The sequence below is a fragment of the Xenopus tropicalis genome, chromosome 10 (assembly GCF_000004195.4).
Source record: "Xenopus tropicalis strain Nigerian chromosome 10, UCB_Xtro_10.0, whole genome shotgun sequence".
NCBI lineage: Eukaryota > Metazoa > Chordata > Amphibia > Anura > Pipidae > Xenopus > Xenopus tropicalis.
The window spans coordinates 45,460,751-45,486,826 of record NC_030686.2 but is presented as its reverse complement, the minus strand read 5'-3'; the positions used below and the strand labels follow the sequence as shown (position 1 = coordinate 45,486,826).

Genomic DNA, 26,076 nt, shown 5'->3' with positions numbered 1-26,076 from the left:
CTGGAGGATGCTGGTGGGAGCAGGTGGGAGCCAGAGGATCCTTGGGGGGGTGGGAGCTGGAGGATAGTGGGAAGGACGCTGGGGGGGAGCTGGAGGATGCTGAGGGGGAGGAGCTGGAGGACAAGGTAGGGAGGTTAACTGGAGGATGCTGGCTACTAATGTTTTAGGGGGCCCCGGCTACCAATGTCTGTGTGTCCTTTTTACTGATGGGAGGGGCCATTGGGGGGCAGGGCGTGGGTGGAGGGGGGCCCAGAAAATTTTGTTGTGAGGGGCCCTGTGATTTCTGATGGCGGCCCTGGCTGTACCTATTACAGTGCAAGGTCTAGCTCATACTAGTGCTTTGGGTGCTGTGCCCTATAGATACCTGCATATCTGGACTGAGAGACAAAATAGCCCCATCAGACATGGTCAAATTGGACCATCAAGCAAACTGGAGAAATCTTGGTGGGGGATGTAGCAGCCAGTTCAACAGCTGGGGAGGAGTTTTTGGTAGTGGTTGGGGTTGTGAAAGCAATGGAAAGGGTCATGGACCGATGGGTTTGGGTTCTGCTGTAGGCCCCAGGCACCCCAGTCCTACACTGCAACTACACAAAGGCCCAAACAGCCCACTTAGTCCCAATATCAAGCACTGGTCTAGATTCCAGACATGGGTGCTCACTGTTCTGCCAAATGAAACTAGGGTTGCCACCTTTTCCCCCAAGCAGGAAGGGGTGGTGGTGACATCATGGGGGAGGAGTGGGCATTCCGGGGTCAGGGATTGGGTGTGTCAGGGTGAGGAATATACGTTGGGAGCGGTGAATTTGCGTGTTGGGTCTGTGAGGAGGTCCTGGTCATAAGGAGCAGGTTGGAGCTGTTAAAAGTAAGTGCAGCAGGGGGAGAAACGTAGGCAATTATATTACTGGTATATTGCCAGTAAATTTGTAGCACCGGTCCCTGCCCTAGCAGGTGATATACCAGCTAAGCCAGTGAGTTACCGGCTGGATGGCAACCCTAGCTAAAACGTGACTGATGACTGTGTCAAGTGTATGATTGTGTCCCACTTGCTGACCCATTTCCAATAAAGAACAAATCTCTGCAATCTTGATTGCCTTGATTCTGGCAGGCACAGCTACAGTGAATATCTGGCAAGGAATGTTGCATTGTGGGTAAGAAACAAATACATTTTGGTTTGGACTTGCATTGGCTTTGCTCTTGAAGACCAAATCACTAGGACAGGTAGCAATAGTGGGGGCTAAATGAACACTACAAGTCCTAGAAAATATACTGGTGCAGTAGGGGTGGTGCAAAGTAGCTGGAGTGTATTAATGAAGCTGATTCCTATACAAAATATTGTTAATGTAAAATTGCTCAGATCGCTCTTCTAAACGCATTCGCAATTTACATTCATTTTGTTTTCTAGTTTTCAAAATATTAGCAGTTTTTAATATAATTAATTTGAAATAACAGCGCCACCTGCAGTTCCATTTGAGCATTTGGATACAGTCAGCAGAAAATTAGTGGGAAGCGGAAAAAGTCCTGTGGTGTTGCCAGGTCCGGATTCGTGGCGAGGCCACAAAGGACCGGGCCTAGGGTGGCAGGAAAATTTGGCCTGCATTCAGAGCAATGGGGAAAGGACGTGCATGGGTGTGGGGGTGGGGGGTGGGTGCGCGCATGCGTGGTCAAGGTGGGCGGGCAGCCTCGGGGCGCCCCAATCAGAAATCAGTCCCTGGAAGTTGCTCTGCTTACAAGTTACTAGAGGAATGGCACATTACTCTTCCCTGCTCTCTAACTTCATTTTCACAAGACTTTTCTTTTCTCAGGAAATGAATTTTCAACCGAAGTCACCAGAAGGTGAAACCATTGTTTCAAATGTATAATAATGTATAAAGTGCTCAGAGGAGCACTCTCAGAAAATTGATATCAAAGGGGAAGTTTACCTATAAGTTAACCTTTAGAATGTTATAGAAAGGCCAGTTCTAAGCAACTTTTGAATAATATTTATTTTTTTTTATAGTTTTTGGCTTGTTTGCCTTCTTCTTCTATTTCTTTGCAGCTTTCAAACGAGGGTCACTGACCCCCCAAGCAAACCACTCCGAAATACCTTTCCACCATTGCCGGTGGAAAGGCCTACGAATTGCTTCTGCTTTCCAAAGTTGCGCAAAGTTGCCTGCAGGAGGAAACTTCACATGACTTTGAAAGTACTACTACTTTCAGAGTAGTTAGTAGCAGAGATCAATCAGGGGCGACTAACTCGCTCCATGGGCCATTAGCCTTAATGGTTACTATTACTTATTTTTCTATTTAGGTCCTCACCTTTCCATATATCAGTCAAACCACTCCCTTGTTACTAGATTCATTTGGACCCTAGCAACCAAATAGTGTCTGAAGCTCCAAGCTGGAGAGCTGCTGAACGAAAAACTGAAATAATTAAAAAACCATAAATAATAAAAAATAAAGACCAATTTAAAAACTGTCTCAGCATAAGTTTGTTGCAAGGGTTTATGTGTCTTTTATTTATACAGTAGGATGAACTTCATCTATAAATTTGCAGCTATACGTGGACTTTTGGGCCTGTTGTGTAGCCAGTTGTGTTGTGCCGTGCAGGTACAGTTCAATAGTCGTTATGTAGTGGGTCCAAATCCTCATTCCCCCTGGGCCCCCACCCACAGTGCTTCTCTCTCTTATCTGTTCTAATGACTTGGCTTTCCCCGAACTGAGCTTCATTGGAACGTCACAGTCATGCCATGCAACATCCGTGTCCCAAGGTGCTGAGTCATGTACTCATGTCAGTACTTTGATTTTTACCTAATGTGCTATAATAATACCTTCTCCCACCCCCACCCCTCCCGTGCACTTTCGGTGTTCCCTTCACACTTGACTGATATGTACCTGTACATCACTGCCCAATAATACGGCTGACATGGGAACGTTTCAGCATTCGCTCTTCCCCACAGACAGACTCAAATAGAACCATATACATTCCAAGGCACTGGAACAATACAACACATTTACAGTTTCATCCTTCCCTGTTGTGCAAAATCCCCATAAAGGCTATACCTGTCAAGTGTTGGTGTTCCCTGGTATAAAAAAAACAAAGGTAGACTTCTAGAACCCAGTATCAAGTTGATGTATCGCTGGTATTTAGTTCCATCGAGACTGCACAAAATTTTTCCACAAACAGCATCTAAGGAGTGCTGGAGAGGATGCGGCCAAGACGGAACACACGTTCACATATGGTGGGAATGCCCCAAACTTGCCTCATTTTGGACTCAAGTGTTCGATCTAATTAATAAAGTTTTGGAATGCCCAGTTCACAAAACTCCCTTAACAGCTCTCTTAAATTTGGACCTTGACTTCTTAAAATATTCTCAAAAACGTCTGGTAGTACACTTTTTAGAAGTGGCGAGACTATTAATTGCTCAGCGATGGAAAACGGACTTACCCCCAGCTATCTCAGAGTTAGTAAATTTTCTAGATCTCACTGAAAGGTTTGAATTTTTTGACGCCAGAAATAGAAATTCTTTGGGCAACCACCATAAAAAGTGGTCCCCATGGAAACACTTCAACGAAGGGTAGACAAATAATTATATCATGCTCAACGTACTGTTCAGTCTAACCATAATTTATGAATGTCTGCTTCCCTGCTCTTTTCCCCCTTTTTTTCCCCTTTTCCTTCTCTCTTTCCCCCTCTTAGTCTTACTTTTCTTTTTCCTTTCCTTTTTTCTTTCTTTCATTTATCTTTTTTTAAGATTTTGTTAAGTGTCCCTTATGTGTCCCTTATGTGTGACACAGGGAACAACTAATGTAAAATTCAAGGCCTAAGCTGAAAGTTATGAAACTAATAACTTGTATTAAGGCCAATATGTGTGTTATATGCTGTTTCGATAATATTTTATTATGAAAATAAAAATTTGTTAATAAAAAAAAAAAAAAACAAAGGTGATACCAGATATAGGTGTCTTTGCACTTCATTCACTATAGAAGGATGGATGGTACTGGGGGGCCTCAGTAAGAAGATGGACCCTTAGGTAGGAGAGCACCTCCAAAGGGGCTGAGTCCAGTAAATGATGATTGGCTATAGCAGGGATCCCCAACCTTGGCAGTACACATGGTCTTTATGCAACCCAAACCAACCAAAAGTCAGAAATTCAAAATACACCACCTGCTTTGAGGCCACCAGGAGCAACATCCAAGGCTTGGAAAGCAACATGTTGCTCACGTGCCGCTGGTTGGGGATCACTGAGCTAGAGTGAGAAGTAGCCTCTATTAGAGCAATTCTGTTCTCCAGTGAGTGTAAAGGGGGAACTCCATGGGCTACTATCATTCATATAGAGTCCTCAGGGTAAATAATATTCCCTTGGAGACACCAGAATAAGGATTGGTTTGCTCTGCCTGGGCACCTACACTACTATCCATAATCTGACTGCTAATGTATTTACAATTCAATCTAACAAGGAGCCATATACTGTGTGCTAAGTCAAAATATATCTTTGTCCAGAAATAAATCAGTTTATGGGTTTGATTTCAAGAACCACTGCGCATGTTATTCAGAACTATCTTCTACCACCACCAGGACCTAAGAGAAAGTAACCACATATACCTTGCAGAAGATAAATAAATACAATACAAATATAGGAATAAAGGAAACGGTATAGGTACCTATTAATAGTAGATATATTATAGATAGAGAGATTGAGAAAGAGATAGATAGATAGATAGATAGATAGATAGATAGATAGATGATAGATAGATAGATAGATAGATAGATAGATAGATGGATAGATACATAGATAGATGATAGATAGATGATAGATGATAGATAGATACTGTAGATAGATAGATAGATAGATAGATAGATAGATAGATGATAGATAGATAGATAGATAGATAGATAGATAGATGATAGATAGATGATTGATAGATAGATAGATAGATAGATAGATAGATAGATAAATAGATAGATAGATAGATAGATGATAGATAGATAGATACTGTAGATAGATAGATAGATAGATAGATGATAGATAGATAGATAGATAGATGATAGATAGATACTGTAGATAGATAGATAGATGATAGATAGATAGATAGATAGATAGATAGATACATACATAGATAGATAGATAGATAGATACATAGATAGATAGATAGATAGATACTGTAGATAGATAGGTAGATGATAGATAGATACTGTAGATAGATAGATAGATAGATAGATAGATAGATAGATAGATAGATGATAGATAGATAGATAGATAGATAGATAGATAGATAGATAGATAGATAGATAGATAGATGATAGATAGATAGATAGATAGATAGATAGATAGATAGATAGATAGATAGATAGATGATAGATAGATACTGTAGATAGATAGATAGATGATAGATAGATAGATAGATAGATAGATAGATACTGTAGATAGATAGATAGATGATAGATAGATAGATAGATAGATAGATAGATATAGATAGATAGATAGATAGATGATAGATAGATAGATAGATAGATAGATAGATAGATAGATAGATAGATAGATACTGTAGATAGATAGATAGATAGATAGATAGATAGATAGATAGATAGATAGATAGATGATAGATAGATAGATAGATAGATAGATAGATACTGTAGATAGATAGATAGATAGATAGATAGATAGATGATAGATAGATACTGTAGATAGATAGATAGATAGATACTGTAGATAGATAGATAGATAGATAGATGATAGATAGATACTGTAGATAGATAGATAGATGATAGATAGATAGATAGATACTGTAGATAGATAGATAGATAGATAGATAGATAGATAGATAGATAGATAGATACATTAGGATCTGAAAAGTTCAATTAGGTACATAAAAACTGAAGCATTTTGGTTATGATATTATTTCCTCAATGTTCACAATAGAGAAAACAATGTCTGGGCACTTATATTATATTAGTACTTAAGGTCCCAACTGAGAATCAAAATAGGCCCAGGCTTTTCAAGTACCCAGAGGCCTAAACAGTCCCTGACAGGCCCAATATCAAGCACTGGTCTAGCAGCTGTAGATGTGTAAAGTGTGGATGTACACTTTGTTTTTACACCTTACCTACTATGGAACTGTTATATGGATTATCTCTGATATATATACACCTATATCTGATATACGCAAATGTTTTAGCTTGTGGAACAATGGTGTCATGTGAAACCAATGGGGGAATAATGGTCACATGACTAAGCACCGATTTTAATTGATTATATCTCTAGGCACTGTTTAGAATGATATAATGTACAAGATGTTCATTGCTCTTGTATATTATAAGGAAATATTTTACAGAATAGAGTACAAATGAAAATGCCACGTCTGGGTATGTAAGGGGTTACAGTGCAGAGTGCTCATTTCTTGGGAAAAAGGCATTGCACTTACTGGTCTAAGGCTCTGAGACTGATTACATCTTTCCGAAAACAAACCGTCAAAAAAGACTTGTTTATTTTTGCAGGTGCATAAGAAGTTTAAACAAAGGCTGGGGCTTAGTCTACACCTATAGCTAAAAGGACGCAGCGCAGCGCTCAGGGATCAGACCGGATAAAGAGGAGCGCTGTGTTCTGTTGTACCATTTGATCAATCAGCTTTAATCTTGATAAGATGAGAATCATTCGCCGTTCATTAGGCATCTGCCTGTGGTGCCAGGTGATGTTGGTCGTGCCCTTGGTCCTCCTTTTGGTACAGAGGCCCAAGCTGATGCCTCTGTTTGAGAAAAGGTAAGTGCCCCTAGGGAACTGATTGCTTTAGCTACCTACACAATGTACAGGTATTTATAGAACCCGCCATTGGTGCTGATTAGCCACACAAGGGGCCTGGATGATTTCTCAGCCAGGGGATTCTTTGTTGGAGCTGCCATATTAGGGCTCATTTATTTATTTATGAGCATAGTTGTAACATAGTAGCATAGTAAGTTGGGTTGAAAAAAGACATACGCCCATCACGTTCAACCATAATGCCTATATATAACCTGCCTAACTGCTAGTTGATCCAGAGGAAGGCAAAAACCCCATCTGAAGCCTCTCTAATTTTCCCCAGAGGGAAAAAAAATTCCTTCCTGACTCCAAGATGGCAATCGGACCAGTCCCTGGATCAACCTGTACTGAGAGCTATCTCCCCTACCCCTGTATTCCCTCACTTGTACTGAGAGCTATCCCCCATAACCCTGTATTCCCTCACTTGTACTGAGAGCTATCTCCCATAACCCTGTATTCCCTCACTTGTACTGAGAGCTATCTCCCATAACCCTGTATTCCCTCACTTGTACTGAGAGCTATCTCCCCTACCCCTGTATTCCCTCACTTGTACTGAGAGCTATCTCCCCTACCCCTGTATTCCCTCACTTGTACTGAGAGCTATCCCCCATAACCCTGTATTCCCTCACTTGTACTGAGAGCTATCTCCCATAACCCTGTATTCCCTCACTTGTACTGAGAGCTATCTCCCCTACCCCTGTATTCCCTCACTTGTACTGAGAGCTATCCCCCCTACCCCTGTATTCCCTCACTTGTACTGAGAGCTATCTCCCATAACCCCTGTATTCCCTCACTTGTACTGAGAGCTATCTCCCCTACCCCTGTATTCCCTCACTTGTACTGAGAGCTATCTCCCATACCCCTGTATTCCCTCACTTGTACTGAGAGCTATCTCCCCTACCCCTGTATTCCCTCACTTGTACTGAGAGCTATCTCCCCTACCCCTGTATTCCCTCACTTGTACTGAGAGCTATCTCCCCTACCCCTGTATTCCCTCACTTGTACTGAGAGCTATCTCCCCTAACCCCTGTATTCCCTCACTTGTACTGAGAGCTATCTCCCCTACCCCTGTATTCCCTCACTTGTACTGAGAGCTATCTCCCTACCCCTGTATTCCCTCACTTGTACTGAGAGCTATCCCCCCTACCCCTGTATTCCCTCACTTGTACTGAGAGCTATCTCCCCTACCCCTGTATTCCCTCACTTGTACTGAGAGCTATCTCCCTACCCCTGTATCCCCTGTACTGAGAGCTATCTCCCTACCCCTGTATTCCCTCACTTGTACTGAGAGCTATCTCCCCTACCCCTGTATTCCCTCACTTGTACTGAGAGCTATCCCCCATACCCCTGTATTCCCTCACTTGTACTGAGAGCTATCCCCCATACCCCTGTATTCCCCTCACTTGTACTGAGAGCTATCTCCCCTACCCCTGTATTCCCTCACTTGTACTGAGAGCTATCCCCCATACCCCTGTATTCCCTCACTTGTACTGAGAGCTATCCCCCATACCCCTGTATTCCCTCACTTGTACTGAGAGCTATCCCCCCATACCCCTGTATTCCCTCACTTGTACTGAGAGCTATCTCCCCTACCCCTGTATTCCCTCACTTGTACTGAGAGCTATCTCCCATAACCCTGTATTCCCTCACTTGCTAAGAATCCATCCAGCCCCTTCTTAAAGCTATATAATGTATCAGCCAGCACGACTGATTCGGGGAGGGAATCCCACAACTTCACAGCTCTCACTGTAAAAAATCCTTTCCTCCCTTCTTCTAAACGGAGTGGGGGCCCTCGTGCCCGTTGGAAGGACCTACTGGTAAATAAAACATTAGAGAGGTTATTATATGATCCCCTTATATATTTATACATAGTTATCATGTCACCTCTTAAGCACCTCTTCTCCAGTGTAAACAGCCCCAACTGGGCCAGTCTTTCCCCATAACTGAGACTTCCCATACCCTTTACCAGCTTAGTTGCCCTTCTCTGGACCCTCTCTAACTCAATAATGTCCCGTTTGAGCACTGGAGACCAAAACTGAACAGCATATTCTAGATGGGGCCTTACCAGCGCTCTGTAAAGGGGAAGAATAACCCCCTCCTCCCGTGAATCTATACCCCATTTAATACAGCTCAAAACCTTTAGAGTAATATTAATTTTCCCACAGTCAGTCGTGGAAAAAAATCCAGTTCATTACTGCAGTACTTGCATCAAAATGAATTCCTTGCTGGAAGCTGCTCAGTCCATTCTGCCACATGTTCCGAATCAAGTTGTAGCTATTAATGCAAGGGGACCCTGGACCAAGTGGTAGCTTCAAGGTTGGCTCAGCGCCCTGCATCAACTACTGGAGCACATGTTAGCAAAAAAAAAAAATAGGGTGCACGTGAAAATCATGGCATTGTGGGAAAAATCATGGCAGTTGTGCTTGATGCATTTGAGATAAAGGTAGGGGGTGCCATATTTTTTCCCTTACATTATTAGAACATTAGTACATTATTAGGGTATAGCTTGTTGTGCGCCCAGAACATTCCTTCTCTGTATATTTGTATTTATACAGTTGGGAGGGAGGTGCCATATTGTTTCCCTTAGACAATACAGTATGCGGATATAGCTTTGTGAGCCCAGAACATTCCTTCTCTGTATATTTGTATTTATACATATGGGTAGGAGGTGCCATAGTGTTTCCCTTAGACAGTACAGTATGGGGGTGCAGCTTATTGTGTGCCCAGAACATTCCTTCTCTGTATATTTGTATTTATACATGTGGGTAGGAGGTGCCATAGTGTTTCCCTTAGACAGTACAGTATGGGGGTACAGCTTATTGTGTGTCCAGAACAATCCTTCTCTGTATATTTGTATTTATACATATGGGTAGGGGGTGCCATAGTGTTTCCCTTAGACAGTACAGTATGGGGGTACAGCTTATTGTGTGCCCAGAACATTCCTTCTCTGTATATTTGTATTTATACATATGGGTAGGGGGTGCCATAGTGTTTCCCTTAGACAGTACAGTATGGGGGTACAGCTTATTGTGTGCCCAGAACATTCCTTCTCTGTATATTTGTATTTATACATATGGGTAGGAGGTGCCATAGTGTTTCCCTTAGACAGTATAGTATGGGGGTACAGCTTATTGTGTGCCCAGAACATTCCTTCTCTGCATATTTGTATTTATACATATGGGTAGGAGGTGCCATAGTATTTCCCTTAGACAGTACAGTATGGGGGTACAGCTTATTGTGTGCCCAGAACATTCCTTCTCTGTATATTTGTATTTTAAAAAATCAATACAACATTAATTAAACCCAGTAGGATTGTTTTGCTTCCAACAAGAATTAATTAGATCTAAGCACAGATCAAATACAAGGTACTGATTTATTATTAGAAATAAAAAGTAATAAAACTACCCCAAACTTTACATCACAGGCAAAGTACAATGGGAAACCGCCGACTCACATTCTGCCGCCTGTAACCAGTCCTCCATGTAATACCCAATTTCTACTGCAGTTCTCCTACAGGGACCCTCTTCTTGATCCAGATTTACAATATTAAAGATATTAAAGATATAGAAAGATAGTGATAGATAAGATAGAAATATTAGAAATATAGAAATAAGATAAAAATATTAAAGTTATAGAAAGATAGTGATAGATAAGATAGAAATATTAGAAATATAAAAATAAGATAGAAATATTAAATATATATAGAAAGATAGTGATAGATAATATAGAAATATTAGAAATAAGATAGAAATATTAAAGATATAGAAAGATAGTAATAGATAAGATAGAAATATTAGAAATATAGAAATAAGATAAAAATATTAAAGCTATAGAAAGATAGTGATAGATAAGATAGAAATATTAGAAATATAGAAATAAGATAGAAATATTAAAGATATATAGAAAGATAGTGATAGATAAGATAGAAATAAGATATAAATATTAGATATATAAAGATAGTGATAGATAAGATAGAAATAAGATATAAATATTAGATATATAAAGATAGTGATAGATAAGATATAAATATTAGAAATATAGAAATGAGATAGATAGTGTCAAAGAAGGAATTCTGCCCTTTTCCTATGCGGGAATGTTATTCCTACGGTCGATGAATGAGAGTCCTTCCTAAAGCCATAGGGGCATCTTTAAGAGGTTTGGCATCCTTTTTCCTACCATTAGATATCAGGTTCCCATATGGACTCGCGGCTAGAATGACAGCAGTACGGATGATGATGATGATTCTGTCAGAGCCCAAATGAAAAGTCGGCAGTTGGTACCAGGCAAGCAAATAGCAGAATCCCAGCCTGTATTTGCAGAATCCCAGTAAGACTGATAAAGAGAACCTTTTAGTTTACCTTTTTAGTTTTGCAAATAATCCCTGATATATCAGAGAAACGTAGCAGCCCTGAAAACAAATAAATAAATGCCCTGGCAGATAAAAACTTGGTTTAAGAGATAAAAATCAGCATTTCTGCACTGATCGCTTGGTTCGGGAATCATCATATAAAAGGTCCATGGCCTTCTGATACCAGCTCTTCCCATGCCCAGCACGACTGGCATAGCGCAAATGCATGGGGGAGCAGCCAGATAGCACACATTGGGGGCCCTCTGGCTTCCTACAATAGGCTCCCAATAAACCTCTGCCATGTACAAACTGCCTGTGCCTGGCATAAAACCGCCTGCCTGCTCTGGCAGCACCTATAGGTCCTACACCTACATGCAGAACTTCTCTATCCATTGGAACAAAATAATTGCTGCAGTCACTGCCTAACAAACCTCCTGGTCAGGGCCAAAGTTGCCCTTGCCAGCTGGCACAATTGTCTCTTACCACCTATCTAGCTGTTCCACTGGTACTCAAAAGCATTTGCCAGCCAAGAACACCTACTTCTCCACTCACTCCTAGTGTCCCACAGTTGGGAATTCAGACTATTCCCAAACCTTTTATCGTCCTACCCAAGGCTCAGCCTTCAGGGCTGCTCTCACATACTGATTAAAGTTATTATTTCCAACTATATACACAATTATATTCACCTCCTTGGAGGGATGTTGACCTTCTGGTTGAGCTTCTGCCACATTGAAGCTGGAGATTTCATATATCTATGTTTAAAGTTCAAGGGTTTGTTTGTTCCCCATACACGGGCAGATCTGTCGCCAAGCAAGCGGATCTTCTCTCGATATCCCCACCTACGGGGCTGAATGATCGAATTATAACGATGGGCATAGCGAAAGTCGGTCCGGGGACAGCATCAACGAGCCAATGCGGTCCCTGATCCGACTAGATTTTCTAACCTGCCCGATCGAGATCTGGCCGATTTCAGGCCAGATATCGGTCGGGCAGGCCCGTCCGTAGTGCCCATACACGGGCCGATTAGCTGCTGAATTGGTCTAAGGGATCGATATCGGCAGCTAGAATTGGCCCGTGTATGGGGACCTTAACACCTGCCCTGGTAGCTGTTCTGTGCAGGGAAGTGCTGATTTTGTGCAAATTATTTATTATAACCAATTCAATAGTTAGATCTATTTATACAATTTTTAGATCAATTTTTTTGTTTATTTTTATCAATAGGCTTATTTTATTCATGCTTGTTACATTCAGTATTGGGGCCTTAGTGTGGGGGCACAAGGTGGGGCCCAGCCTGAAGGCCAGTTAGGGGGAGATTTGGGGTGAGTTGTATAAATGTACATTTCAGAGCAATTTGATGAATTTGTTATTTTGATTTGGCATTGGTTTCTGCATTGATGTAGTTAGTCACACTGTGTGTCATTAAGCTTTAGTAACTGTGCCAGTTAGCATTTTTTGCCATTAGGGTTTGTTGAACTTTTACATATGGAATTACACACAATGCACCTTTATAAATAAGTGTTTAACACCATTGTTTTGCATTTTCATTGTGTGGTAAAATCCCCCAGGACCCCCCTGCGACTGCAGGGTCTGCATCTATCTATCTATATATATTTATGCAAGTGGCTGTACCTTTTCCATATACACTATCAGAAAATTCCTCCCAGCTCTGGCACGGCCCCTGCTAATCTGGCTCCCACATTGGAATCTGCCATGCTGTGTATGTATTGCAGAGATTCCGGCACCTTGGAGTTACTTTCATCTGCAGCCAAGTCTTGGGAATAGCAGTTACAAGTAGGGGGCACACGTGGCATACACCTCACCCGTATCCAATTTCATTGGCCAACAGGAGCAAGGTGCCAGTATTATTTACTTTATCCAGAAACGAATGAACCGAGGAACCCTGCCTAAGTGTTCTGTTTGGTAGAATTTAGTTCTAATGGTAACCCCACTATAAGTAAAGTCAGACAAGGCAATTACTGGTAATTATATTTATGTTTTTATATTATACAGACTTCATATGGTTTTCTTGCTGAGTAGATCAGGACAACTCACGTGCCTCTGAGCTGTCGCATCCATAGAACATTATCTTATCATACAAGAAAGTCACAGGCTCAGCCGCTTCAAATCAGTGGCGTATTGGCCTTTGTAGGGGGGCTGACCAATATCTGATAGATCACCAGGCAGATATCTATATATATATATATCCCCAGAGGCCCACAGTATGATCCATAGCACCTTGATCAATTTTTAGTTGAGGTACAGGGATGAAATCTGACAGATCTGAGGATTGACAGTATGGCAGTATTTTTTACAGAATATCCTATGCAAACATTACATATTAAATTGCAGCCTGATGTTTACACTGGGCATTTTCCTCTTTTATCAGTTTGTAGGTAGATAGATAGATAGATAGATAGATAGATAGATAGATAGATAGATGATAGATAGATGATAGATAGATAGATAGATAGATAGATAGATAGATAGATAGATGATAGATGATAGATAGACAGACAGACAGACAGACAGGCAGAGATATGGATAGATAAAGATAGATGAATAGATAGATAGATAGATAGATAGATAGACAGACAGACAGACAGACAGACAGACAGACAGACAGGCAGGCAGGCAGGCAGGCAGAGATATGGATAGATAAAGATAGATGGATAGATAGATAGATAGATAGATAGATAGATAGATAGACAGACAGACAAACAGACAGTTAGAGATATGGATAGATAAAGATAGATAGACAGACAGACAGGCAGGCAGGCTGAGATATGGACAGATAAAGACAGATAGATAGACAGACATACAGACAGACAGGCAGAGATATGGATAGATAGATAGATAGATAGATAGATAGATAGATAGATAGAAAGATAGATAGAGAGATAGATGATAGATAGATAGATAGAAAGATAGATAGAGAGATAGATGATAGATAGATAGATAGATAGATAGGTGCGGATTGGTTCTGGTTCCCACAAGGGCCGGGCCCACCAGAATATTTCCTTGTGCTTCCTGTGTCCCACTGGCCCAGTAGAACCCTGGCTGTTACTTTTGTTTCCACCAGTCACAGAGCTGTTACATTGATTTGAGGGTGCAGTTTCCATTTTGGCAACACTAGGAACATTGTTGCACTGATTTCAGTACCTTAAACACCTTCCAAAATATTTACCCAATGAGAACTATTGTCACAAGCCCTCATACAAATGATTCCTTCATACAAATGTATACACCAGCGCCACCTGCTGGTCATGAAATGTTGCTCTGCTTAGAACTGACCAGGGAAACAGAAGGTGACTCTTCTCTGCTCACTGACTTTATTTTCCAGACAAAGCATACATTGATTTATGAGCTGTTGATTCTTACCCCCAAACAGCAAAGAAGGATGCAGAAGAGTAGATACTAATTCAGACCAACTTAACGTTACCGAATCCCATACAACAAAAGATGTCGACGGGGAATCTGAAACAAGAGCACCCGTTCCATCTCATACAAACAGAACTAAGGCACCAAGCAAGCCATTTATTCACCCCAGCAAGCCCTTCAGTAGCCCCAGCAAAAGGCCCTTAAGGGCAGACGACTTTGAAGCCGAGCCGAAGTGGAGTTTTGATGACGACTATAAAATGGATCCCTTTTCTTCAAACACTGTGAGTAAATCAGCCAGGGATCTTGGCATGCACGATTCTATAAATCCTGTTATTCCACTTATACCATATATACTTCCACTTATATCCGGCTTATACCATATACAAGTAAGGGATCCGGAAACCTATTATCCAGAAAGTTCTGAATTACGGAAAGGCCATTTCCTATAGACTCCATTATAAGAAAATAATTGTAATTTTTAAAAATGATTTCCTTTTTCTCTGTAATAATAAAACAGTACCTGTACCTGATCCCAACTAAGATATAATTACCCCTTATTGGGGCAGAACAGCCCTATTGGGTTTATTTAATGGTTAAATAATTCCCTTTTCTCTGTAATAATAAAACAGTACCTGTACTTGATCCCAACTAAGATATAATTACCCCTTATTGGGGGCAGAACAGCCCTATTGGGTTTATTTAATGGTTAAATGATTCCCTTTTCTCTGTAATAATAAAACAGTACCTGTACTTGATCCCAACTAAGATATAATTACCCCTTATTGGGGGCAGAACAGCCCTATTGGGTTTATTTAATGGTTAAATGATTCCCTTTTCTCTGTAATAATAAAACAGTACCTGTACTTGATCCCAACTAAGATATAATTACCCCTTATTGGGGGCAGAACAGCCCTATTGGGTTTATTTCATGGTTAAATGATTCCCTTTTCTCTGTAATAATAAAACAGTACCTGTACTTGATCCCAACTAAGATATAATTACCCCTTATTGGGGCAGAACAGCCCTATTGGGTTTATTTAATGGTTAAATGAATCCCTTTTCTCTGTAATAATAAAACAATACCTGTACTTGATCCCAACTAAGATATAATTACCCCTTATTGGGGGCAGAACAGCCCTATTGGGTTTATTTCATGGTTAAATGATTCCCTTTTCTCTGTAATAATAAAACAGTACCTGTACTTGATCCCAACTAAGATATAATGAATCCTTATTGTAGGCAAAAGAAGGCAAATAAATAAAAAAACTATATAAAAAAAAAAAATGAAGACCAATTGAAAAGTTGTTTAGAATTGCCCATTATATTTCTTACTAGAAGTTAACGTAAAGGTGAACCACCCATTTAAGATAAGGGTAACTGATCCCACCATGAGTAGGGTTGCTCAGACCAGCCAGACCAGTACCAATGGTATAAATAGGGAAGAAATAAAACAAACATGAGATGCTTGCCTTGACGTGGGTCAATGGTAGGGTTGCCACTTGGCCAGTGTTTATCTGCCTGCCCAGTAAAAATTATACCCAAGTGTCATTAAAAGGGAAGAAAGATCCCCCGGGAATGCCAGCGAAGGATGTATCTCATACCATGAGTCTTATGCCACTCGCTCAAACCCGTATATATGCCAAATGCATATCTCTAACCCACAGGCTCCTAATATATTTCCTTTATTCTCTTACATAGAGTTGTCCCAGCTCAGTGACGTCAAATGCTCGACATTCAGATTGGCTATCGCCCATTTTCCTTCCGAAAATCAAAATTTTTATGGACAATAGTGATTTCAGCAACGAGATATGGGATAGACTTCAGCACTTCATACCTCCATTTGGTTGGATGGAATTAAATTATACAGGTAGGTTCCACTTAGCCATTCCCATTTTCTGTATAATAAGAAAGAAGAGAAATGGAGGGAATTCAAGAGGAGACAAGTCAAGAAGAAGTTTTCTGCCTTAGTCACAAAATGAATGCTGTCATGTCAAAATACATTTTCTTGTATTCACAGAACTGATTTTGTCATAAATTTGTGGTTCTGTGAAAAAAAAAAAATTCTAATAACAAAACCCCTCATCTTTTTAGTGGTTAAGGACGTGGTCTCGGCTCTCCCTCCTTTGCCTGACCAGCAAATCCTTCAGGCTGCCCAGAAGCCACAAGACCCCCAATGTTTCAGCTGTGCCGTAGTGGGGAATGGAGGAATCCTGAATGGATCCGGTGTTGGCAGAGAGATTGACTCTCATGCGTATGTGTTTCGGTATGTCCAAAAATATTATCTGTGTGCATGTTTTTTAAAACTATGGCCCTGATTTGCCAAAAAGGAAAGGCAAAGGTACAAAGCATAACCGCAAAAATTTGTGCATCTGTATCCAGTGCTGCCCACATTCTCCAGAGACAGACTGTGAGTGGCTGCGCGGGTACACCCTTTACCAACCCACCCTGGCAAGGCAGCTGTATTTATAGACAGGGACAGACTGTGAGTGGCTGTGCGGGTACACCCTTTACCAACCCACCCTGGCAAGGCAGCTGTATTTATAGACAGGGACAGACTGTGAGTGGCTGTGCGGGTACACCCTTTACCAACCCACCCTGGCAAGGCAGCTGTATTTATAGACAGGGACAGACTGTGAGTGGCTGTGCGGGTACACCCTTTACCAACCCACCCTGGCAAGGCAGCTGTATTTATAGACAGGGACAGACTGTGAGTGGCTGCGCGGGTACACCCTTTACCAACCCACCCTGGCAAGGCAGCTGTATTTATAGACAGGGACAGACTGTGAGTGGCTGCGCGGGTACACCCTTTACCAACCCACCCTGGCAAGGCAGCTGTATTTATAGACAGGGACAGACTGTGAGTGGCTGCGCGGGTACACCCTTTACCAACCCACCCTGGCAAGGCAGCTGTATTTATAGACAGGGACAGACTGTGAGTGGCTGCGCGGGTACACCCTTTACCAACCCACCCTGGCAAGGCCACTGTATTTATAGACAGGGTCGCACTGGGACTAGACAGGGTCGGACTGGGACTATAAATACAGCTGCCTTTGCCAGGTCGGGTTGGGCGTATGGGTGCCACCTGGCTTAATGGCAATTTTATTGATAGGTAAAAAAGGCAAAAATATAGGAAACAAACCAAAATAGGTGGCAACCTTAGTTGGGCGAAGGTAGACATTTTGTCCCAGGGTTGGCCGGCCCCGACCACATCTTCGATTTCCCCCCCGGGGGGAGGGGGTTAGGCGTGTGGCCCCTGGGGATGGGGGGCCACAGGGGGGGAGCCTGCGTTGGCAACCCCGGTGAGCCCTCCACCATCCAGTACAACCCTGTTTATAGACCCCTGCTGATGCGCCCCATAACTGATGTCACAAAGGGGGTGGGAGGTGTGTGCCTATAAATATAGCCTGTCAGAGGCAGAAGCTGGCCAGAGGAAGGTGGCAGATGGGGAGGGCAGAAGTGAATGCTCAACCTGATCTTCCCCCACGACCCAGATGCACGGTATGAAGGTCGGGCCAAACCTCCCCACAAGCAGCAGGTCCCACATGTTTTGGGCTGGCCCACATATTACTGTCTCTGGAACACCCCTAGCTAGCACATTATTCAGCACACCAGGGGATACAGCTTAAAGCAGTGGGGAGGCATGCACAGCTCCCTTGCTCCTATGTAGGGTTGCCACCCATCCTCTAAACACCAGCCAAAGCTGGCAATGTAACTGCTGATAAATTTGTAATATCCTCTTGCCCAATGAGCCATGGACCACTCCAATGTAGTTCCCTCTTGCCTCTTTTCCGTCAGGATGGCCCAGAATCTGCCCCTGTGTCATTGCTGTATCTATCCGAGTCACAAGTGCGCCCATTTACATTATCAGATTTTGGACCTTTCTATTCCCCACCCCAGTGTTCAATGTTTTTATTACTTATTCCCCCTCAGAGTGAATGGGGCAGTAATCAAGGGATTTGAGGATGACGTTGGCTCCCGCACTTCATTTTATGGATTCACTGCCTACACCATGCTTGCCTCTCTGAGTGATACTCAGCTAAAGAAAAGAGGATTCTCCAAAATTCCCAAGGACAATGTGAGTGGGTGAAACTCAGTTGGGCACTTTTACTTTTTGCTATGTATTCTATGGGGGGGGGGTTACTAACATGGGGGCTGGATGGCACCAACACAGCAAGCTATAGTCACCACCCAGAGATCAGCATTAATCAGTATTGGGCAATTACACAATGATAAAATAAAAAATTATATTTCATAGTCTTGTAAGTCTAGTAGCTGTAAGGCCAATATGGCGGACACAGGACACACTGACAGCAGCACCATCTTGGTTGTGGCACTCAATTAAAAAGAAGGAAAGGTATAATCACTGGGGGGTACCTAAATGTTAGACACCCCCCAGTGATTGTAATCACTTACCTTATACCCCGGGTTGGTGCTCCAGTTAGGAGAAAACTGCACCGGCCCGGGGCAGTTGCGAGACAGCGAGGATCGCACAAATTGCGCATTTATATTGGCAAAGTGAAAATTGGCGCTATTCGCATTTTGCTGTGATTCGCAAAAAAAAGAAAGACAGGCACAGCAGCGTAAAATGTAAGCGTTTAGGGGTAAACTGCACAAAACAACCATTTGCTAAAAAATATGCACTGCAAGAACTTTATAAATGGCCCCCACAGTGTCATAAAAATCGAAATAATACTACTTTCAGCTTTCTGTAATCTACCTGTAACAAAAGGGAATCACTCCAGCCCAATCTCAATGGGATATACTTGGGCCAATAATGTCACTCTTTGGGCCAATAAAGTCACTCTTTGGGCCAATAAAGTCCCTCTTTGGGCCAATAAAGTCATTCTGTGGGCCAATAAAGTCACTCTTTGGGCCAATAAAGTCATTCTGTGGGCCAATAAAGTCACTCTTTGGGCCAATAAAGTCATTCTGTGGGCCAATAAAGTCACTCTTTGGGCCAATAAAGTCACTCTGTGGGCCAATAAAGTCCCTCTTTGGGCCAATAAAGTCATTCTTTGGGCCAATAAAGTCAATCTTTGGGCCAATAAAGTCAATATTTGGGCCAATAAAGTCAATCTTTGGGCCAATAAAATCACTCTTTGGGCCAATTCAGGTTCACTCAGAGAATAAATGGTAAGGGATGGTGAGTTCCTGGGCTTTCTATCAGTAAGTATCATCTGAAGACCTTTATTAAACTTCTATCCAATGTAGTTTGCTTCTAGATAACATCCAACATTTGACTATTAAAAAGTGAGAGCAGGCTGTGCCCAATGACCTGCCCAGTCATTCCCAGTTATGTCCTTTTTTTGGCCCGTAATCCCCGACTGTTCCTCCCAAATTGGAACCATTGATTGTTGTAGGGATTTTCACTTTTCATAGATAAGAAAGTGTAATTATGTGGAATTTCCCAGGGAATTTCATAGGGTTTAACAGTAGCTAATTGTGCCTAACGACCTTCTCAGGGTCACAGGTATGAAAGAGGTGGAGTTTGGGGAGAATTACATACATTTGGGATTTCCAGTTGTTATACTATAAGTCCTGGCATCCTCCCAGCAATTGTCAGGCTGGACATCCCTAATGACAATATCTGACCATTGTTTGGCAATATAATAGCCCCTTTTTACCTTTATTTGTATTTTGTCCCCCCAGGGATACTCTGGGGTCTCAGGTCAAATACCCTTTCTATCCTACCCCACCTATGTGACTGAGCAGCTTCAGGTGCCTGGGGGATTTGTCTATGTTATTGGTCAGCTCCCACAAACAGATGACTTGTGATTGGTCCATTACTCTTAAAGGGGTGGTTCACCTTTAGGTTAACTTTTAGTATGTTATAAAGTAACCAATTCTGAGCAGCAACTTTTCAATTAGTCTCAGTTATTTATTTTTGATCAATTTAGAATTATTTGCCTTTTTTCTGTATTAGCCTCACCTAATTGGTCAGGTATCTGTATGATGCTTATAGATGCCCCTGTAATGCTAATAAATGCCTATATGGTTTCCAGGAGACAAGGTACATCCTATTCGCTGAGGCACCAAGAGACTATGCATGGTTAGATGCTCTGCAGAAGAATAAAGATATCATCAAGGGAACCCTGGAGAATTACAGGTAAAGATCTTATAAACTGCAAATTGGTCCCTCTGGAACCCTCCGCCCAAACAAGTTGCTTTGAAAGCAGAGAATATATATACTGCTCAAGAGCCATGGTGATCCTGTGGTGCTAAGTGATGTAATTCAATAGTGATGTCATTTATGTCACATGACTCACTGAAACATGTATTATAACAATAACCCCCTGTTGTAAAATATGGGGATGTTAGAAGCCAGCTTAGAATTCCATGACTTGTACGTTTGGCCGACAGCTTTGTGCTTTGATACAGACCCAGAACTCCTTGGTGACTTCTAATATCCTTATATCATACAGTTGGGGGAAAACATTTCTATCCTTCCAGTTTCTTTATTCACCCCCTGTTTGTGCTTTCAGGAAACACCCCCGTGATGATTTTGGAGATTCCTTTGACCCAAAGAAGCTATTCGTTTCTCATCCGGACTTTATGAGATATCTGAAAAACAGGTCAGAGGCATTTCCCTGATTAGGCCAAGTAATTAGTAGCTATGTCTGAGGGCAGGTCCAGGAATCTGAAGCAACCACATAACCCACGGGTTGGGCGGGTTAGGGCCGACCTGGGCATATCACCTGTGGGTTGCAGGCAGGTTGGGGCTGAACTCTTCCGCTCGCCCTCCCCACCCACAACCTTACAGCTCTCTTCCGGCTTCTCAATTTATAGGTGCGTGCCCAGAAGCCCCGTCCCCTTTGTGACATCATTGCGGGTCGGGGGCGGGTCTCTAAATAGAGGAAGGAAGCCGTGTAGGGTAGGGTTCGAGTTGGGAGTGGGCAGGTTAGGGCCGGGTGTGAGTTGAGAAAATCTCGCCCTCACATCACTACTGGGGACCCCTGTTCCTATTTGAGATCTTTGATAAATTTGAATAACTAAGAGGATAAGTAACTCCAGACAGGGTTGGACTGGGGGGTGCAGGCCCCACCGGGGCTGCCACCCCAGGAGCCCCGCACCACCCATAAGATGCCCCCATCAACTGCATCTGCTGCACCCCCCGCCGCACCCCCTAACCCCCCTGCAGAACCCCCGCCACCCACCCGACATCCTCCCCTGAACGCACTTAAGTGAAACCCGTCAGGGGAGGACACCAGTGGCCGGGGGAGCGGTGAGAGGGATGGGGTCCCACCGGGTTTTTCCCCAGTATCCCAGCGGCCCAGTCGGTTCCTGCCCCGGATACAAATATGTGCTTTATGTCTCACAGGTTTGCACACGGAGACATCCTGAAAACGCACCGTTGGATGGCCTATAGGCCCAGTACGGGCGCACTACTACTGCTAACCGCTCTCCATCTGTGTGACAAGGTACCGCTTCAATGTATTTTATTCAGAATATACCTTTTATTGGCTAACGGTCCCCATACACGGGCCGATTGTAGCTGCTGATATTGGTCCCTTGGACTGATTCGGCAGCTTATCGGCCTGTGTATGGGCAGGAACGAGGGGCCGACCAATATCTGGCCTGAAATTGCCCAGATATTGATTGGGCAGGTTAAAAGGTTTAGTCGGATGGGGGCGGTCCCCGAACCGACTGCACCCATTGCTCCCATTATAATTCGATCGTTTGGCCCCAGGGCCAAACGATCAAATTAGCCTACATTTTCCCGATATCGCCCATCTGTAGGTGGGGATATCGGGAGAAGATTTGCTTGCTTGGCGACCTCACCAAGTAAGCGGATCTTCACGTGTATGGGGACCTTAACACTGTAGGTTATAAAATGTAAGACTTTGTTGCCACTCAGGTCAAAATAAATGTATTGGAGCATGGATGGAACAACAAACATCTGTCCCCCCCAGCCCAATAAATGAAAAAGTGACTGGCACCTTACAGCAGCCCCTCTGGCATTTGCCTGAACCCACAGATTGCCAGTCTGGGCCTGGGCCCTGGCATTCCCAGTACCCAGAGGCCCAAACAGCCCCCCCAGCCCAATAAATAGTGACTGTCTATGGCACCTTACAGCAGCCCCTCTGGCATTTGCCTGAACCCACAGATTGCCAGTCTGGGCCTGGGTCCTGCATTCCCAGTACCCAGAGGCCCAAACAGCCCCCCCAGCCCAATAAATAGTGACTATGGCATCTTACAGCAGCCCCTCTGGCATTAGCCTGAACCCACAGATTGCCAGTCTGGGCCTGGGTCCTGGCATTCCCAGTACACAGAGGCCCAAACAGCCCCCCCAGCCCAATAAATAGTGACTGTCTGTGGCACCTTACAGCAGCCCCTCTGGCATTTGCCTGAACCCACAGATTGCCAGTCTGGGCCTGGGTCCTGGCATTCCCAGTACACAGAGGCCCAAACAGCCCCCCCAGCCCAATAAATAGTGACTGTCTATGGCACCTTACAGCAGCCCCTCTGGCATTTGCCTGAACCCACAGATTGCCAGTCTGGGCCTGGGTCCTGGCATTCCCAGTACACAGAGGCCCAAACAGCGCCCCCAGCCCAATAAATAGTGACTGTCTATGGCACCTTACAGCAGCCCCTCTGGCATTTGCCTGAACCCACAGATTGCCAGTCTGGGCCTGGGTTCTGGCATTCCAAGTACACAGAGGCCCAAACAGCCCCCCCAGCCCAATAAATAGTGACTGTCTATGGCACCTTACAGCAGCCCCTCTGGCATTTGCCTGAACCCACAGATTGCCAGTCTGGGCCTGGGTCCTGGCATTCCAAGTACCCAGAGGCCCAAACAGACCCCCCAGCCCAATAAATAGTGACTGTCTATGGCACCTTACAGCAGCCCCTCTGGCATTTGCCTGAACCCACAGATTGCCAGTCTGGGCCTGGGTCCTGGCATTCCCAGTACCCAGAGGCCCAAACAGCCCCCCCCAGCCCAATAAATAGTGACTGTCTATGGCACCTTACAGCCCCCCTGGCATTCACAGTACCCAGAGGCACAAACAGCCCCCCCCCCAGCCCAATAAATAGTGACTGTCTATGGCACCTTACAGCCCCCCTGGCATTCACAGTACCCAGAGGCACAAACACCCCCCCAGCCCAATAAATAGTGACTGACTATGGCACCTTACAGCAGCCCCTCTGGCATTTGCCTGAACCCACAGATTGCCAGTCTGGGCCTGGGTCCTGGCATTCCAAGTACCCAGAGGCCCAAACAGCCCCCCCCAGCCCAATAAATAGTGACTGACTATGGCACCTTACAGCAGCCCCTCTGGCATTTGCCTGAACCCACAGATTGCCAGTCTGGGCCTGCAGTAAAACTGTCCCTTCTCCATTTGTGAGCCCTATATAATGCTTTTGACTGGTCTCTCTTACAGGTCAGCGCCTATGGATTTATGACGGACGATTTCTACAAGTATTCTGATCACTATTATGATGTGAAAAGTTCACCTATCAAGTTTTACGCTAACCACGACTTCAGGCTAGAGAAACACTTGTGGAAACACCTGCACAGGGAGAACATTATAAAACTCTACCAGCGGAGATAGAAAAGAAATGTTCATATGTTTACCGGCTCCTCGGGGGCAGGGCGTGCCGTTGTTCCTCGGGGGTGGGACCTGTTCATTTAGGAGCTGACAGAAAATGGAGATAAAAACATTTCCAGTAGCTATAAGAACTTGAGAAGAAAGAAGGAACTAGAGAGACTTTTCAGAGGTGAAGGAAGATTTATTTTATTCTGTAATTTATGACTTTTTTTAGTGCAGAGGTTTGTTTATACAGAGCTCATCAGCTCCCTTGGCACAAATCCTTATTTTCCCAATTGTTCTGCACTTATGGAAAATGTTTTTTTTTTATTGAATTCAATCCCCACACCCCCACACCTATCAACGGGGTATTATTTTTTTAATGAAATGAATAGACAGAATACATTTTCAACCAATTTATTAGATTATTTGTACAGGTGTATTTAGGTGCACACTACCCCTTTATATATATAGTTTTAATCATGTAAAGCTTCATTGCCTCCGTTCCACCCCCCCCATATCCCATCCTCCCCGTGGGACAATCTAGTTGAGAAGTTGCTAAGTGATCTTCTAAAGAACGGCATTCAGTGTAGTTGGAAAGGAATGTCCCATTCCCTTAGCCCTGCTGGGGCAGAGGGTTAATGGAAAAATCTCTTTCACCCGCTTTATAATTTATTCTCCCCCCTCCGCTCCCCTTATTCACTCCTTCCCTCTCTCCTCCTGCTTTCAGTATTCTTCATCAACTTTCATTTTCTACTTTATTTTCTATTTTACTTTTCCTTTCCATGACAAGAGTTGCAGATGATTCTAAAGCCAATTTAGTTTTGTTGCCTATGAGAGTGTAGATATAAAGTTAAGGAAAGGCCACGATAGGCAATTGCCACGGGCCTCAACATCAGACAGGGGCCAAGTGAGGGGGGGAAATGTAGATGAAATTACTAAGGACATTATAGGGCTCATTGGCTAATACAGCTGCAAGTGGCTCACCCTTAATTGTATTGTGAATTGATGAAAATCCAAAAGTCCAAACATTCCTTGAACTATTTTGTACCAAGTGTAATTTGGCACCCAAATGGCTTTCCGATGAATCACAAACAAGGGGCCCTGAGCATGGCGGTCATTCCAGCCACGTTTCCACTGCAGGCTGCATCAGTATGTGCAGCACTCTCGCACCCAATGAATCGTGCAAAAGTCAATGACAGATATTATGCTATGCTCACTCTGATGACTGTCAGCTCAATGGCATCCTACCACACTGCAGGCAGTTGTGCTGGATGTAATTATTGGGGGAAAAAAACCTCTGCATTGTGGGTAAAACATGGCCAATTATGTCACTTTGCACACTGCAGTTGGGTTAGTCAATTAGTCTATATGTACCCTTCAGCAAAAAAAATGGAGGAACACTCCCTGGGCCACTCACTATCTGCTTAGGCTGCTCTAGTTTTTGGTAAAGGTAGGAGTAGGGTTGGGAGAGGGAACAACGACATAGAAACCCCCCAGTCCGTGCCCCCTTATCACCCAGGCAGTAAAAAGTGGGCATGGTGGGCACGGTAAGATCTGCTCGCTTGGGGAGGTCGCCAAGTAAGTGGATCTTCTCCCAATATCCCCCACCTACGGGTGGGTGATATTGGGGTAATTCGGTCATTTAGCCCTGGGGCCAAACAATCATAATTAGAACAATGGTTACAGTGGCCGTAGTTACGCTTCAATGAGCCAATGCGGTCCCCGATCTGACGGAATATCAAACCTGCCCGATCGAGATCTGTCCGATTTCAGGCCAGATGTTGGTTGTTCAGGCCAGATGTTGGTTGGGCAGGTCCATACACTGGCAGATAAGCTGCCGATTCAGTCTAAAGGGACGATATCGGCGGCTAGAATCAGCCTGTGTATGGCCACCTTAAGGCTTGTTAGATACTGTTAGTATGTGATCCAAACTTCCACCCATTGTGTTACTAAAAAACACAACCTTTGTGCCAGTGGTCTTAAGGTCCCCATACACGTTAAGATTCACTCGCTTGGCGAGATCGCCAAGCAAGCGGATCTTCACCCGATA

The 26,076-nt window shown here is 43.5% G+C and overlaps 1 protein-coding gene across 1 annotated transcript; it reads left to right on the top strand.

Annotated features, from left to right (window-relative positions):
• The first annotated feature begins 6,410 nt into the window (after positions 1–6,410).
• On the top strand, positions 6,411–25,786 carry st6galnac1 (ST6 (alpha-N-acetyl-neuraminyl-2,3-beta-galactosyl-1,3)-N-acetylgalactosaminide alpha-2,6-sialyltransferase 1). Its single transcript, XM_004918441.4, has 9 exons — positions 6,411–6,734; positions 14,507–14,777; positions 16,195–16,363; positions 16,588–16,759; positions 18,427–18,571; positions 20,499–20,602; positions 20,979–21,068; positions 21,815–21,914; positions 23,877–25,786. Exons 1-9 carry the CDS (start codon positions 6,619–6,621, stop codon positions 24,045–24,047), a joined length of 1,338 nt encoding a protein of 445 aa, XP_004918498.1. The 5' UTR covers positions 6,411–6,618; the 3' UTR covers positions 24,048–25,786.
• The last annotated feature ends 290 nt before the right edge of the window (positions 25,787–26,076 follow it).